Here is a 15,322-nt window from a genome sequence, read left to right on the forward strand (position 1 = left end):
AGGATTAGGATTAGGTATATGGCCATGCATGTCCCTGGCCATGCGTTGCACATGTAATTTCTAATTTGCGGCGGTCGTCCAGACATGCATATTTTCCTTGCCTTTTTTGGTTTCCAACGGGAGTTTTGGGACGCTATCTGGTTCTAAAAAGCCAGCCAGGGAGAGCTTGCGCAGGCGCTTTCGGTGCACGGCATGACCACTCTACGTGCGACGCTGCACCTTTATGACCTGTGTGTACGAAGACGCTAGCTGCTTCAAATGGGAAGGAGAAAGCAGATAGTCGGCTGTTTCCGAAAGAAACACGCTCTCGATCGACTGCAAACGACCCACAAAGATTGAGGCCCATGCAGCCAGCCACCTAATTGTAGACCAGGTTGGTGCCGTGCCGCGTCCCTACGCTCGCTTTTCGTCGTCCAACTTTGCTCCCTTTTTTTCCCACACGGATCTTCTCATTTCACAGGGATTGAAAGAAAAGACCACTTCCCCGGCCTGCTGTGGACTGTAGAACCATCACGGAAACAGCCCAGGGCGCAAAAATGTGCTCTATAATGGCGGAAAAGCATGCGGTGCAAAAGGCCTCCACCATCTTTTATATATAGTGGTGGAATGGAAGGTGATCACCACAGCACTCGTATCCTACGCCCCCACCCACTTGATCACCGCAAGAGAGCAAAGCATCAATCAACCCCATTCCCCTTGCGCTGGCTGCTCCGGCGTGTTCTGGGCCAAGGCGACGAGCGTGATGGGATCGCCGGTTTCTTTTCCACGGGAGCTGCTGTACGTGGTGGCGGGCGCGACCATCGCGTGGTGCGCCGTGCGGGCGCTGGAGTGGGCGTGGTGGAAGCCCCGGCGCCTGGACCGGGCGCTGCGGTCGCAGGGCCTTCGCGGCACGGCGTACCGCTCCGTGGCCGGCGACGCGCCGCTGGCCGAGAGGCTCAACGAGGACGCGAGGTCCCGGTCCATGCCGCTGGGCTGCCACGACGTCGTGCCCCGGGCCATGCCGCTGTTCCACCAGACCATGAAGGAGCACGGTACGTCTCCTACTTCTCTTGTTCTCTTTCTTGCCTGTCCCTTGACCTTGGAGTCGGCTGCATTGGTTTGCCTTGGAAACTTCTTTGGTCGCGTCACTCGGTCGTCCGGGAAAATGTTTCCAAGAGCAGATTCAGTACCCCTAAAAAAAAGAGCAGATTCATCAGTTTTCATTAAAAAAAATGGTTGACTACCGGAATCATTTTTTCCTTGCATGCACCGCTATTGGCTATTTTTTTCATGCTAATTTTCTTTTGTGTGGGTTTTTCTCATGCTATTTTGAAGTTCAATTCAACTTTATTGCAGTTTTGTAACAGATTAGGACAACCAGATTTACGGACACTCAAGGTATCTAGCTATAGGAGCATCTGTAAAAGAGAGTATCAACAAGAAAATCCCATGCTGCATGATTGCATCCAAGGCCATATTCCTATTGCGTACGCTAGCTAGTAGACATCATCATTCCAAAGAGGAAAACACCAACTCAATAGTCCAGTTCGAAAGGTACCCACACTAATGTGATGATGACTAGACTCTAGATCCCACCCTTCTTATTTTAGTGGGTGCATCGGGCTTCATTTTTCTATCCACGAAATCTAATGATGTTCTAGCAAACTAGACAAACCGTACCCCACTTAGGTAAATGGGCTAACTGAAAATGAAAATGTAGACGTGTATTCATAATAACTGAAGAAATGAAAAAGAACTGCTGATACAAGCTACCTCGTGATTGTCTAATATCATTTCATTTCAGGTAAAATGTCTATCACTTGGTTTGGACCGTCGCCTAGAGTGACCATTACCAAGCCCGCACTGGTGCGAGAAGTACTGTCCAACAAGTCCGGCGACTTTGAGAAGCTCAAGTTGGGCCGACTTCAGAGGATGTTGCACAATGGCATTGGTAGCCACGAGGGCGAGAAATGGGCCAAGCACCGGAGGATCATCAACCCTGCCTTCCATCTCGAGAAGCTCAAGGTGATTTATTATTTATTTTTGGTTGGGTCATTGACATGGCGGCAGACTGGCATTGGTTGGTTCCAGGGAGTGACAAAATTGGTGTTCAATTTTCAGCGCATGTTGCCAGCTTTCGCTGCATGTTGCACCGACCTGGTGGACAGATGGGAAGGCCTAGCCGCGGGTGACGCGCCATGCGAGGTAGATGTCTGGCCCGACATGCAGAACCTGACAGGGGATGTCATCTCTCGCGCTGCCTTTGGCAGCAGCTACCTGGAGGGCCGGAGGATCTTCCAGCTCCAGGGGGAGCAGATCGAGCTCGCCGTGCTCGCCATGAACAAGATACATATCCCTGGTTATTTGTGAGTTCTCTGTCTGCGATTACTCTCCTTCTGCACGTACATCGATCAATGGTGCAAATTTGGGTTTTTCCTACGGCACTGCGCTGCAGACTCTGTCCTGATACATTATTGTATGTCCAGGTTCTTCCCAACAAAAGCCAACCGAAGGATGAGGCAGATCGCTGCCGAGATCGAGAGGATCCTCAAGGGCATCATCGCGAAAAGAGAGAACGCCTTGAGGGCCGGCCAAGCCACGAGCGACGATCTTCTCGGGCTGCTGCTGGAGTCCAACATGGCACACACCAGGGCGGGCGGCAATTCCAAGGCCGGCATCACGACCGACGACGTGATCGGAGAGTGCAAGCTATTCTACTTCGCCGGCATGGAGACCACGTCGGTGCTGCTCACGTGGACGATGATCGTCCTCTGCATGCACCCGGAGTGGCAGGACCGCGCCAGGGAGGAGGTCCTGCATGTCTTCGGCGACCGCACGCCGGATTACGACGGGCTAAGTCGCCTGAGAATTGTGACCATGGTGCTGTACGAGGTGCTGCGGCTATACACGCCGCTGACGGCGCTCCAGCGCAAGACGTACAGGCCGACGGAGCTCGGCGGCGTCAGGTACCCGGCGGGCGTGGTGCTTATGCTGCCGTTGTTGAGCGTCCACCACGACAAGGAGGTTTGGGGCGCGGACGCCCATGAGTTCAGGCCGGAGAGGTTCTCCGAGGGGATCTCCAAGGCGTCCGTCGACGCGCCGGCCTTCTTCCCGTTCGGCTGGGGCCCGCGGATCTGCGTCGGCCAGAGCTTCGCACTGCTCGAGGCTAAAATGGGGCTCGCCATGATCCTGCAGCGCTTCTCCTTCGACCTCTCGCCGTCCTACACACACGCGCCCTTCACCGTTGGCCTGCTGCAGCCTGAGCACGGCGCGCAGGTCAGGCTCAAGAGGCTTCACTGAGCTACAGTACATATTACAAAATCAGTTGATCTGCATGTACAGCATACTGGTGGATTCTAAGACTAATTAACGCACTCAAGACTCAACTACGTGTAAAAGGCCTGCTTGTGTATTGACTTTAGATGGAAGTCGGTTGTATCAGATGACTGGAGTTTCTCGACCAACGGTCAAATTTTCATTTGGAGAAACACTATATATCTTTCTTTCTTTTAACCATGCGAAACACTATTTCTTTTCTGAAAAATAACAAATCTATTATAAAGATGGTAAACATTTCTAACCGGCGGACCGGCCGAAACTTGAGCCGGTCGCGCGCGGTGCGTACGATAAAGAGAGATCGAACGCTCGGTGCTCTCTCCATATCACAACACTCGGTGCTATCCTTACCCATCCACGCATCGATCTATCCCTCCTTCTGTTTCTTTCCCCACCAAGCTCTCCTCCTTTCTCCGCCATGGCCGCCACCACCCACCCCGGTACCCACCCTCCCCTTTCTGTCCTTGTGGTGTTGCCCCCCCTCCCTCCCCCCGCGTGCTCCTCTCCACTTTTGTGCCTTGCGGAGTTCAGCGATGCTGGAACCAGCGGCCATGATTGATCGCAACTAACAACCGCCACAGTGGAGACAGGAAAGCTCCGGTGCTGCAATAGGATTTTTTTTCTTGGAACCGGAGTCCAAGGATGCTCGAACCAGAGGTTGGAACCAGCAGCTGCCGGCCGCGAAGACGACAGACTCTGGTGCTGCAACCATTGTTTTTTTTTGCTGGAACCAAGTGGGAGGAAAGCTGCAACCACTATTGGCCGGCAAATTTTTTGCTGGTACCGGCAAGATTTTTTGTTGCGAGGACAGGTGAGAGTTTTTGGTGTGACCGGCAACGGCAACGTGTTTTTTGCTAGAACCGACAATATTTTTTGCTGGAATTAGCATAATTATTTGCTGGAATCGGTTAGTTCGTTTGCTGCTTTAACTTTTTTGTGCTGGAACCATTGTTAATTATGGCTGGAATCGGCTACTGTTTTTGCTTCAACGGACCAGCGGGAGATTTCTGTCTGCTGAGTTTTTCCGCTGGAACACGATGGTTCTAGTCGACGGCGAGCCGGTGCCAGCGCCACAAGAGATATTACAACATGGTGGTGACCACGAGCTAGAACCGGCGGGCGTCAGAGTTGCGACGATGGGAGGAGGCAAGCTGGAAGAGCATGTTGCAACCGAGGCAAGGGACCACCGCGAGCTCACCGGCGGTGGCTGGTCACCTATGCGTCCATGGCTGGGGGCCGGTGGCTCGCTGCCCCCGTCCTCTTCCCATAAAGGGGTGTGTTGGCCTGACGTGTTTGGGAAAAGTCAAAGGTATGTGAGAGTTAGAGGTTGGGGATGAAGTGGGAGACTAGATCTCGCGGTTAGAAATTGCCACACCGGACGCACGGGATAGGACCGGCTGAAAATTAGGTCGGTGCACCGGCGCCTATCACTGTCCAATTATAAAAATTCACCTAAAGTATAAAATATTTTAAACATAATAAAAGTTATGTCGAGTCTATGGACCAACGAACGACTATTGTCGCGTCAGAACGAGCCGCCAACATGTCACTGTTGTCGCTCCCATACCAAAACCCGACTAACCTGGTTGATGACAGCCCACCATATATCTTACAATTTAGATGCATACACACACCCTACCACCAAACGACATACTGCCGTGGAGTTTCAAGATGTGCCACACTATCGACAGGAATCGATGTCACCTGCCATTGAAGTAATCCGCTTAAAAAAATTCAGCTAAAACGAGACAAACAGAATGTCGGACCAAGGGTTTGATCTCTCGTTGTTGGGGTACAACAACCCATCTTAGCTATTCCCTCCGTTCATTTTTATAAGTCGTTTCAGACAATTAAAATTGATCTATTTTGCATGATGTCTGAAATACCTATAAAGACTTATAAAAGTGAACAGAGGGAGTACCAATCATGGCTTGGTTCTTAATGATCAAAATTGTTATTGCCGTGGAAACAACAAAATAATAGAAGGTATGCCATTGTTAGTACTCAAGAAGTAAATTAGTGGGGCATGTACGGAAGACCTTATAGCGGAAGTCACCATACACTGAACACGAATAGGTCTAATGGCCTCATTGAACATGAATTGCTTTGTGTTAGAGAAACGACGAGAGACGTGTAGCCACATCCTAAGCTTCCCCTCTCTTGATGATCTGAGCCTTACAAGATCTCTGGAAGTATACTATATGTCAATATATTTTTTCCTTACTTAACGCAAAATTGCAAACGTAAGAACATGACGTCGAACATATGTATTGACATAATTTTGTGGTTTACTTTGCTATGACTCACATCTTGTGTTTATTTTGCTGTTTTTTTTGTCTTGAGTCAACATGCATGTAACTATTTGTATATCGAACGTAAATTTCAAATTTAGAGACTTGGGAAAACTAACTTATGTTGCACCCTTGGGACTGAGTATGTATATATGTATTTATGTTTGTATTGAGTCATTAAACTTTACTAAGTGCAAAGTCACACCTTTGAGATACTCTCACGAGAGACACACAATATCATAACACAAAGAAACTTAAACCGCACTTCAATTGTCGATATGTAGTTCCCCATGCTTCCTATATCTAGAAGTGTCCAAGGCGAGCCAATGATAAGAAGTAATTATCAAAATCTATTTCACCAATATGGTCATCATTGGTGACCCCTATTGTACTAACAAGTGGCTAGCACTTCCAGCTCATAGTTAGTATCTTTATATGCTTTTGGTGAATCCAAGATTCACATTGAGTTCAAGAAACATGTACTATGTAGAAGGACACATCCAAATTAAATAGAGATAAATTCAATCTAAAGATACTAGATCAAATATCAAAGTTTCCCACTCCTTCCAACCTATTCCTCAAATTTTCCACCTCCCCGACTTGCAAGTATTCCTACACTTCCAAGTTTGTAGCAAAGTGAAATAGTAAAGTAAAAGTAGCAATTTTGATGAAGATTTCAGTAATGGAGAATAGACCCAGAGGGTCATAGATTAACAGTGGGAACTCCCTCGAAACAAGCAAGTGGTGTGGTGAACAAATTACTGTTGGGCAGCGATGAAATTGCAATATTTATATTTATGACTATGATCATTCATGATATAGTCTCATATAGACATTACGTGTGTGATAAGTCGTTAATCCAACTGCATCTATGAGAAATCTCAAACGTATATATAATTTTCTATTATTTCATGCTATTATATTATCACTTCTATATACTCCCTCCGTCCAAGAAAAGTTGTCTCCATGGCAATTTTACAGAAAACCTCTCTCCAAACTCCCGACACAACCCGCACTCCTCGTCTTCTCCAGTCGATGCTCCACCGCTCCGACACAGGCACATGGACGCCGGAGCTCCCCTGCGCCGCGCTTCTCCCCTGCTCTCCCGCGCGTCCTCCACCGCCGCCCCAGCTACCTCCTCCGTCGCTCCATTTTGCCTCGCACAGCTCTCCGGCCTCCCGAATCTCCCCTCTTTCACCCCAAAAATTGCTTCTTCTTCCTCCCGCCATGTCTCTTGCTCGCGCCCACCCCCTCCCTCCTAGCGTTAATGGAAGAAGCGTGGCCAGCACTCAGCCTGGTGGCCAGCGACGCGGTCTTCCCGCCCCCGCCTCCCCACGGTACCGCAGCTCCGACCCCTGTGGCGTGGGACGAGGCCGCGACGGCGCGACAGGAGACGGTGGCCAAGGAGTCGTCTGCGCAGGCGATGAGCCAGATCGTGTCCAGCTGCGCCAACTCGAGCGGCCTGGCCGTGGCCGTCGTCGACGCCAACGCCACCATCTCTGGTGGCCCCATGCTCGCCTCCACCGCGGGCCGGCTGGTCAATGTGCTCGAGATCCTCAAGGAGGTGCGCGACGCCGCATCGCACCGGAGACTCACGCTCCTACCCACCCCCGTCGTGACCGTCGAGCCCGCCCCTGAGTTTGTCAAGAGTGGTCGAATGTTTACTTTAGCCGGCCCAGACCTCGTACTGCTGTTTTCACCTGCTGAATAGAGCTTAAGCTCTGCACTTTCATGGACTGAAGTTCATTTTACTCATTATGCTTCTTTCTTTTTCTATAGGAAACAATGAAAACTTCTGTGCATGGAGTAATTGGGATCTGAAAAAAATTACAAATCAAGTTTAGCTCCAGAATGCTCCAAATCATTTGATCAAGTTTAGCTCTTTGCAGTGTTGTATTCTATAGGGCCAGCTCGAACCGTGTGCACCAGGAAGAAGGCCAGCTCGAACCAACAGGATGCCTGCAAAACGATTTCGAATGAGGTGCGTGTAGTTAGCAGGTTAGTTGCTCATGTATGTGTAGATAGAGGTATGAGTAGCTAAATTCAGAAACTTTCCTACACTAGGCACTGTAAACTTCCAGTACACACAATTCAGTTATCTTTTTAGTAGGAAAATTTTAGTAACAAATTTCAGAAGCTTAGATTTTCAAGGTAAATCTAACTATGCTTGAAACTGAAATTTAAACTGGGCATGCAGTAAATTATTATTTTAAATGCTCCAAGCTAATCCAAGTACTAAATTACTCCTTGCTGGGGGACATTTCCAAGAAATAATGAATGAACTTCTTCCTTTTCAACAAAATCTTTACCTGTAAATCCAAGCTAATCCAAGTAAATTTGTGGCTTATCAAACTCCAGAAACTAATCTAATGGGTGCAATCTCTGCTTCCTTCCTTCCATGGCTTTCATTTGGTGAAATAATGAATGAACTTCTTCCTTTTCAACAAATCTTTACCTATAAATATCTGAATATTTTTGCACAAGTACAGTTGCAGTGGACTGCACAAGTACTTAAATGCTCCAAGAAGAAGAAGAATTGTAATACTCCATTTGTAAGAAGAAGCATATGGTTTAGATTCTTATTCTTCTTACAAATTGATAGATTGTGAACTGAAATTATTTGGAAATAAGATAGCACTTGAGATAAGATAGCAATTGACCTAGCTGATTATAATTTTCATCACACCATTCTGTACATGATCCATGTGTTCCATGTAAATTCAGATTAACTGATTCAAGCAGGTGAGTTGCTGCCCGCTTTTGACAGGGGCCGACAAATTAGCAGTATAAAGTTGAAGTCATACACATGACACAATATATGACACATGACATACACATGACATACTCCTATCATTTCTTTTCCTTTCCCTATATACTCCTTCCCCTTTCCTTTTCCTGAGCTCTATTCCCCTTGTTCTATAATGGCCATCGTGTCAGTAATTAGCTCTGTACTGGAATATACACCAGTTATCTCCTCTCCACCATTTTGTAGACGGTCCTTGTGTAGATGCGGCAGCTTGTAGGTATTTCCTCCTTGATCTTTCATGACTTCAACCATTACTGCTTGTAGTGTGATAAAGCTTTTGAACAACTTATGTGCATCATAATTCTCAAACTCCTCCTCTACACCATGTACCAAATCCTGGATATTCATAGGTGCTCTGCAGTTGGTTAGGGATTGGAGGGAGCGGTGAAAACAAAGGTCTAAAACATTAAGCTCGGGGCTGTTAGGCGGTTGCTGTAACAGTCGAATGTCTAGATCCGTTTGTTGCATAGCTTCCAAAAAACCTACATCATTAGGTAGGTCATGTGGTCTCGCATTATCTTGTTGGATGAAAATTGTTGTGCCCACATCTCCGCAGCGCCACTTGTCTTGTATTGCAGGGATAACTTTATTGATCAGGTAATCTCTATAGACGAGCATGGTTACTTTCACTAATTTCATCTCTATCGTTCCTCGATCTCTGTTTTGGTTGGTTCTTTGCGCCTCAGTCTCTACCACGAACACCCAAGTGCTACCTTTTCCATCAAATGTTAGTTCCCCATCGTCGGTTGTAACGCCCCACATGTACCCTGCCATATTTGTATTCCAACTCTTGCCATTTTCGGCACTAAGTTATGATATTCCTCCTTGTTGGGTTTCGTCTCCGTGTTGCTTTTGTCTTTGTCATGCTTCTCATATCGTGTCATCATGTGCATGACATTTGCATACGTGTTCGTCTCATGCATCCGAGCATTTCCCCATTGTCCATTTTACATTCCGGCGCTCCTATGTCCTCCGGTGTCCCCTTTTACCTCTTTTTGTGTGCTGGTGTTAAACGTTCTCGGATTGGACCGAGACTTGCCAAGCGGCCTTGGTTTACTACCGGTAGACCGCCTGTCAAGTTTCGTGCCATTTGGACTTCATTTGATACTCCAACGGTTAACCGAGGAACCGAAAAGGCCTCGTGTGTGTTGCAGCCCAACACCCCTCCAAAGTGGCCTAAAACCCACCTAACCCCCCCATCATCTTGGTCGTTCAATCACGATCGCGTGGCCAAAAACTGTGCTCAATTTGGAGCCTCCTAGCTCCCTCTACCTATAAATATAGACCCCCTCCGAAATTTCGGGCGAAACCCTAACCACTCCCTCTCCTCGCGCCGCCGGACGAAAAGCCGCTGTCCAGACGTGTCCGTTCCCGCCGCCGCCGCCACGTGGCACCTCCCCATTCGCCGCCGCTCACGCCCCACTTCGCCGGCCCGCCGAGGCCCGGGTCGGGCCTGTTACGGAAATATGCAACTTGATCTTATTAGGAGGCCAAAGCCATCATATATACATGTACAAGAGAATGCCAAGAGGCTAGAATACAAAAGGCCAAAGGCCATCATCAATATAACTCTAACACCCCCCTCAAACTCATGATATATCAACAACACTGAGTTTGGAGAGGTGAAATCCATGCTGCGCTCTAGTCTGTGCCTTCGTGAAGAAGTCTGCTAGCTGTAACTCGGAAGGCACATACTGAAGACCAATAACATGATCCTGCATAGCAGCGCGCACAAAAAAAGCATCAACACCAATATGCTTGGTAAGCTCATGCTTCACCGGGTCCCGTGCAATACTGATAGCACCTGTACTGTCTGACAAGAGGGTGGTAGGTGTAGTAACAGAAACACCAAAATCCTCCAATAACCATCGTAACCAAGTCACCTCTGTCGTCAGAAGAGCCATAGCTCGCAACTCAGCCTCTGCACTCGAACGAGAAACTGCAGCCTGTTTCTTCGTCTTCCAGGCAATGAGAGAACCACCAAGAAAAACACAGTAAGCAGAAAGTGAACGGCGGTCCGAAGGATCACTGGCCCACGTAGCATCTGAATAGGCCCGAAGCTATAACGAGCTGGAACGGGGGAAAAAGAGACGACGAGAGATGGTGCCACGAAGATATCGTAGAACACGAAGAAGGTGACTATAGTGAATTGAAGTGGGAGCAGAAACAAACTGACTCAGAATATGGACAGGATAGGAGATATCCGGACGTGTGACAGCAAGATAGACAAGACTCCCAACAAGATGACGATAACGTGTCGGATCAGATAATGGCTCACCATCTGAGGCACGAAGGTGAAGATTGAGCTCCATAGGAGTCTCAACAGTGCGCTCATCACTAAGAGCCGCACGAGTAAGAAGATCCTGGATTTACTTTTCTTGGGAAATAAAAAAGCCATCAGGGGTGGATGAAACCTCAATCCCAAGAAAGTAACGAAGAGGACCAAGATCAGACATTAGGAACTGCTCACTGAGGCGGGCCTTGACAAAGGCAATGTACTCAGAATCGTCGCCAGTGATGATCATGTCATCAACATATAGAAGAAGAAGAGTCCTACCACGAGCAGAAAGGTGGACAAACAACGCTGGATCATGAGCACTGGGCAAAAAACCAGCGGCAGTCACCACAGAGGCGAAGCGCTCAAACCAGGCACGGGGGGCTTGCTTAAGGCCATAAAGAGAGCGACGAAGACGACAAACCATGCCATCAGGAACAGAATACCCAGGTGGTGGCTGCATATAAACCTCCTCACGCAACTCGCCGTTTAGAAAGGCATTCTTCACATCAAGCTGAGACACAGACCAATGGCGAACAGAGGCCACAACAAGAAGTGTACGGACAGTGGTCATATGGGCCACGGGAGCAAAAGTCTCATCGTAATCGCGACCATGCTCTTGCTGAAAGCCACGAGCCACAAGACGAGCTTTATAACGCTCAAGAGAACCATCAGAGCGAGTCTTTATCTTATAGACCCACTTACAAGTGATGGGACGAACACCGGGAGGAAGAGAAACCAGATCGCACGTGTCGGTGCGCTCAAGAGCAGCAATCTCCTCTGCCATCGCAAACTGCCATGCAGGATGCACAATAGCATCTCGATAAGAAGTCGGCTCAAGAACGGTCGAAAGACCATAGCGAGAAGGAGAATATCGGTCAGGGGGCGGACAAGGCCGAGAACGAAGACCATAAGTCGGCTGAGACGAGGAAGATGACACACTAGAAGTAGAGGGCACATCAGTAGACTCATCCACAATACGTGGACAACGAGTATAATGAAAAGGAAAGGAGGGAAGAGGTGGAATGACTGGAGACGGAGATGGGGAATGTATCGATGAAGGTGGAGAAGGGGAAGGTATCGGTGATGAAGGTGGAGAAGGTGATGATATCAATGATGAAGGTGGAGAATCATGTGATGAGGGAGGAGAAGAAATCGTTGGAGAGGACGGCGTCGAATCTGCAATAGCGGGACGAGGAGTAGGAATACTGGGCACAGAGGGAGGTGTATCGGGAAAAGTAAGAAAAGAGATGTCCTCCGTGGAAAAGGTCGAGGAGGATGGACGCGGGTAGAAAGGATGAGACTCATCAAAGGTCACATCCCGGGAAATACGCATCCGACAACCGACAAGATCCCAACACCGATAGCCCTTATGCTCATCACTGTATCCGAGAAAGACACACTCAACAGACTGAGCGGTCAGTTTGGTGCGTTCACGAGGGGCAAGCAAAACATAGCAAACGCAACCAAACAAACGAAGCGCCGAATAATCAGGAGAACGACCAGAAAGACGCTCGAGAGGAATACCACCCTGTAGAGCAGCAGATGGCTGAATGTTGATGAGATATGTGGAAGTGGTAATAGCCTCAGCCCAGAAGTGAGGTGGAAGAGAGGCGGCGATCATCATTGCACGCGTCGTCTCAAGAAGGTGACGATGCTTGCGCTCAGCCACACCATTCTGAGCATGAGCACCAGGGCAAGAGAACTGAGTAAGAGTACCTTGCTCCGCAAGGAATCCTCGCAATGCATGGGAGATATACTCACCAGCTGAATCTGCGCGAAATACACGAATAGGAGTGGAAAACTAGGTATGAACCATGGCAGCAATTTTTTTATATATGGATAAGACCTCACTACGAGAAGACATGAAATAGATCCAAGTGTACCGAGAAAAATCATCTATAAAGATAATATAGTAGCGATGACCCCCCTTTTGAAGCGAAGGGAGCTGGACCCCAAACATCAGAGTGAACGAGATCAAAAGGGCGCTCAGACACTGACTCGCTGTGAGGATAAGGTAGCTGAATCTGCTTACCAAGCCGACAACCCAGACAATCCAACGAAGCGTTACCAGAGACAGAACCCAGAACACCGCGATGAACCAAAGACGAGAGACGAGAACCACATAAATGGCCAAGACGATGATGCCACTGCTAAAAAGAGCTGGTAGATGCAGCAACAGGGGCTGCGATACTGGCGGCGGTGGCAGCAGACGGAAGGCGAAGCCAGTCAAGCTTCCAGAGACCATCAGGGCATCGAGGGCCAGCACCAATCAGAGCGCCCGTGCGACGATCCTGAACGGAACACGAATCAAAGTCGAGAATGACCCTACAACTAGAGTCAACAATCTGACCACCAGATATTAGTTGCATGTTAAGTCGAGGAACATGAGCGACAGAGGGAACATGAAATGAAGAAGTGCTAAGTGTGCCTCGACTAGCTACGGGGAGTGGAGTGCCATCAGCCGTAAGAACACGAACATGAGAGTCGACAGGTCGAACGGAGGTCAAAGTGGAAGAATCGTAAGTCATATGAAAATATGCTCCAGTATCAAGAATCCATGGGGATGTACCTGAATGAGTAGACAGTGGTTTCTCAATGCCAGAAGGGTCAGTCACAGAACCCGCAGAACCTGTCGATGAAGAATCCCAAGCAGCAAGCAGGCATCGCAGCTGCGCAATCTCACGCGCAGACAGAGACACGGCGGAAGAGGTCGAAGTAAAAACACCCGTGGAAGCCGATGATGAGCAGTCACCACCATCCGTGGAAGCCGTGTGTAGAGTCGACTGAGAGTAGTCACTGTCGCGCGCGGAAGCCGCGAGAGGTGTCGGTGTAGAGGAGGCACCGCCTCTGCAGGCAGAAACCGCGAGAGGAGTCGTCGAATAACCTCCATCACAGTCTGCTGAAGACGTCGTAGATGACAATATCACAGATGGACCAACACCAAGCACTGAGCGACGACGTATGTGCGAGACGGGATCAATATATGGAACACCGTCAGAAGTGTGCGGACAGCCACGAAGACGCGGCCGAAACATCATATCAGGTTTTCCTTCTTCTTTTTTTATTGAACAGCCAGATCACGAACGCAGTGGCGGCGGCGGCCCACGTAAGCCCCGATCACGATCGATTTAGGCAGCGATCGCACGGCAGACGTGAGGGAAGACGCGGGCGTCGTTGGCTGGCCGCGCGGGAGACGCCGTGACCAGCGTGTACCAACCGAAGCACGGGAGGCCAGCCAAACTAGGACCAAATCGATCTAGAGGAGCAGACCACAGCGACTCGATCCAGAGGAGAAACGGCGGCCGGCGTCTGGATGTGGAATCGGTGGCCAACAGCTTGGGTGTGGAATCGGCGGCCGGTGGATTGAGGCAGAAACGGCGGCCGGCAGCACCACACGAGCGGGCATGGTGGTGATGCACGGGATCCGGCGGCCAGCAGCAGCAAACGACGGCTGGAAGCGGAATCAGCGGCCGGCGGCACCACACGAGCGGGCGCGGTGGTGAAGCACGGATCCGGCGGCCAGCAGCAGGAATTGGTGGACAGCGGCCAGCACAAGAATCACTGGCCGGCTCGATCTGAAGATTGGAACAGAGAGCAGCTTACTCGGAGCAGCAGCGTTTGACAAAATTTTTGAAGGTGTGGCAAGCAGCAGTCACCGGAGCAGAGGAACGGCCACGACGAAAGTGATAGCCGGCAAAGAGAGAGCACGACGGCGGAAGGAAGCGATCAAGCACGAGTTGCGAGTGCTAAAAAAACCCTAAGCTCTAATACCATGTTACGGAAATATGCAACTTGATCTTATTAGGAGGCCAAAGCCATCATATATACATGTACAAGAGAATGCCAAGAGGCTAGAATACAAAAGGCCAAAGGCCATCATCAATATAACTCTAACAGGGCCCTCCCTGGCCCGCGCGCCCGCTGCCGCCTTCGCCCGCCCATGCCTCGACTCCGCCGCCTTCGCTCGCCGCACCGCCGCCTGCCATCCTCGCCGACGAGCGCCGCCTCCTCGATCGCCGCGCCGCCAGCCCTGCGCCTCCCCGCTCCGCTCGCCGCCCCGTCGCCGACTCGCCGCTCCCCGTCGTCGCCGGCGACATCCCCGGCCAGATCCGCCTCCTCCCCTCAACTCCGGCGAGCTCCTTCGAGCTCTGGCCGCCGCCCTGCACTGTTCCGGCGAACCTCGATATGCATGCACGAACCCTAGATCCAGATCTGGGAGGTTGACCTTGTTTTTTTCCTAAGTCCCAGTAATTTTTAGCATACTTCATCGCATCATAACTTTGCATCCGTGGCTCCGTTTTGGGCGTGTAGCATATCAAATTGTTTGTCTCGATGTGTACTTCATTTAATTCCATTGCACCATGTTCATTTGAGTTCATCTTGATGCCCTAAATGCAGTTGCAAGAGTGCTATGTAATGTTAGTGTCTGCTTCTTAACAGATGTTGGTCATTTGTCATTTTTGCCATGTTTAATGTCTGGCTCCTATGAACTTGAGCCCTACATGTGTTTTGAAGTATGCCATTCCATCTTTACATGGGTGTATGCCATGTATTTTTGTGATCTTTGTGGTGGCTAGCACAACCATGCGAAGTAGCTCTCGTGATGTTGCTGATTTCAAGGACTTAGAATTC

General features: G+C 49.5%; 1 protein-coding gene across 1 annotated transcript; it reads left to right on the forward strand.

The window, feature by feature from the left end:
- Positions 1 to 595: 595 nt before the first annotated feature.
- On the forward strand, positions 596 to 3,474 carry LOC125544065 (cytochrome P450 72A15-like). Its single transcript, XM_048707602.1, has 4 exons — positions 596 to 1,031; positions 1,784 to 2,004; positions 2,101 to 2,345; positions 2,466 to 3,474. The coding sequence occupies exons 1-4, from the start codon at positions 743 to 745 to the stop codon at positions 3,277 to 3,279; spliced, it is 1,569 nt and encodes a 522-aa protein (XP_048563559.1). The 5' UTR covers positions 596 to 742; the 3' UTR covers positions 3,280 to 3,474.
- The last annotated feature ends 11,848 nt before the right edge of the window (positions 3,475 to 15,322 follow it).

This window comes from Triticum urartu, chromosome 3, assembly GCF_003073215.2.
Source record: "Triticum urartu cultivar G1812 chromosome 3, Tu2.1, whole genome shotgun sequence".
NCBI classification, from domain to species: domain Eukaryota; kingdom Viridiplantae; phylum Streptophyta; class Magnoliopsida; order Poales; family Poaceae; genus Triticum; species Triticum urartu.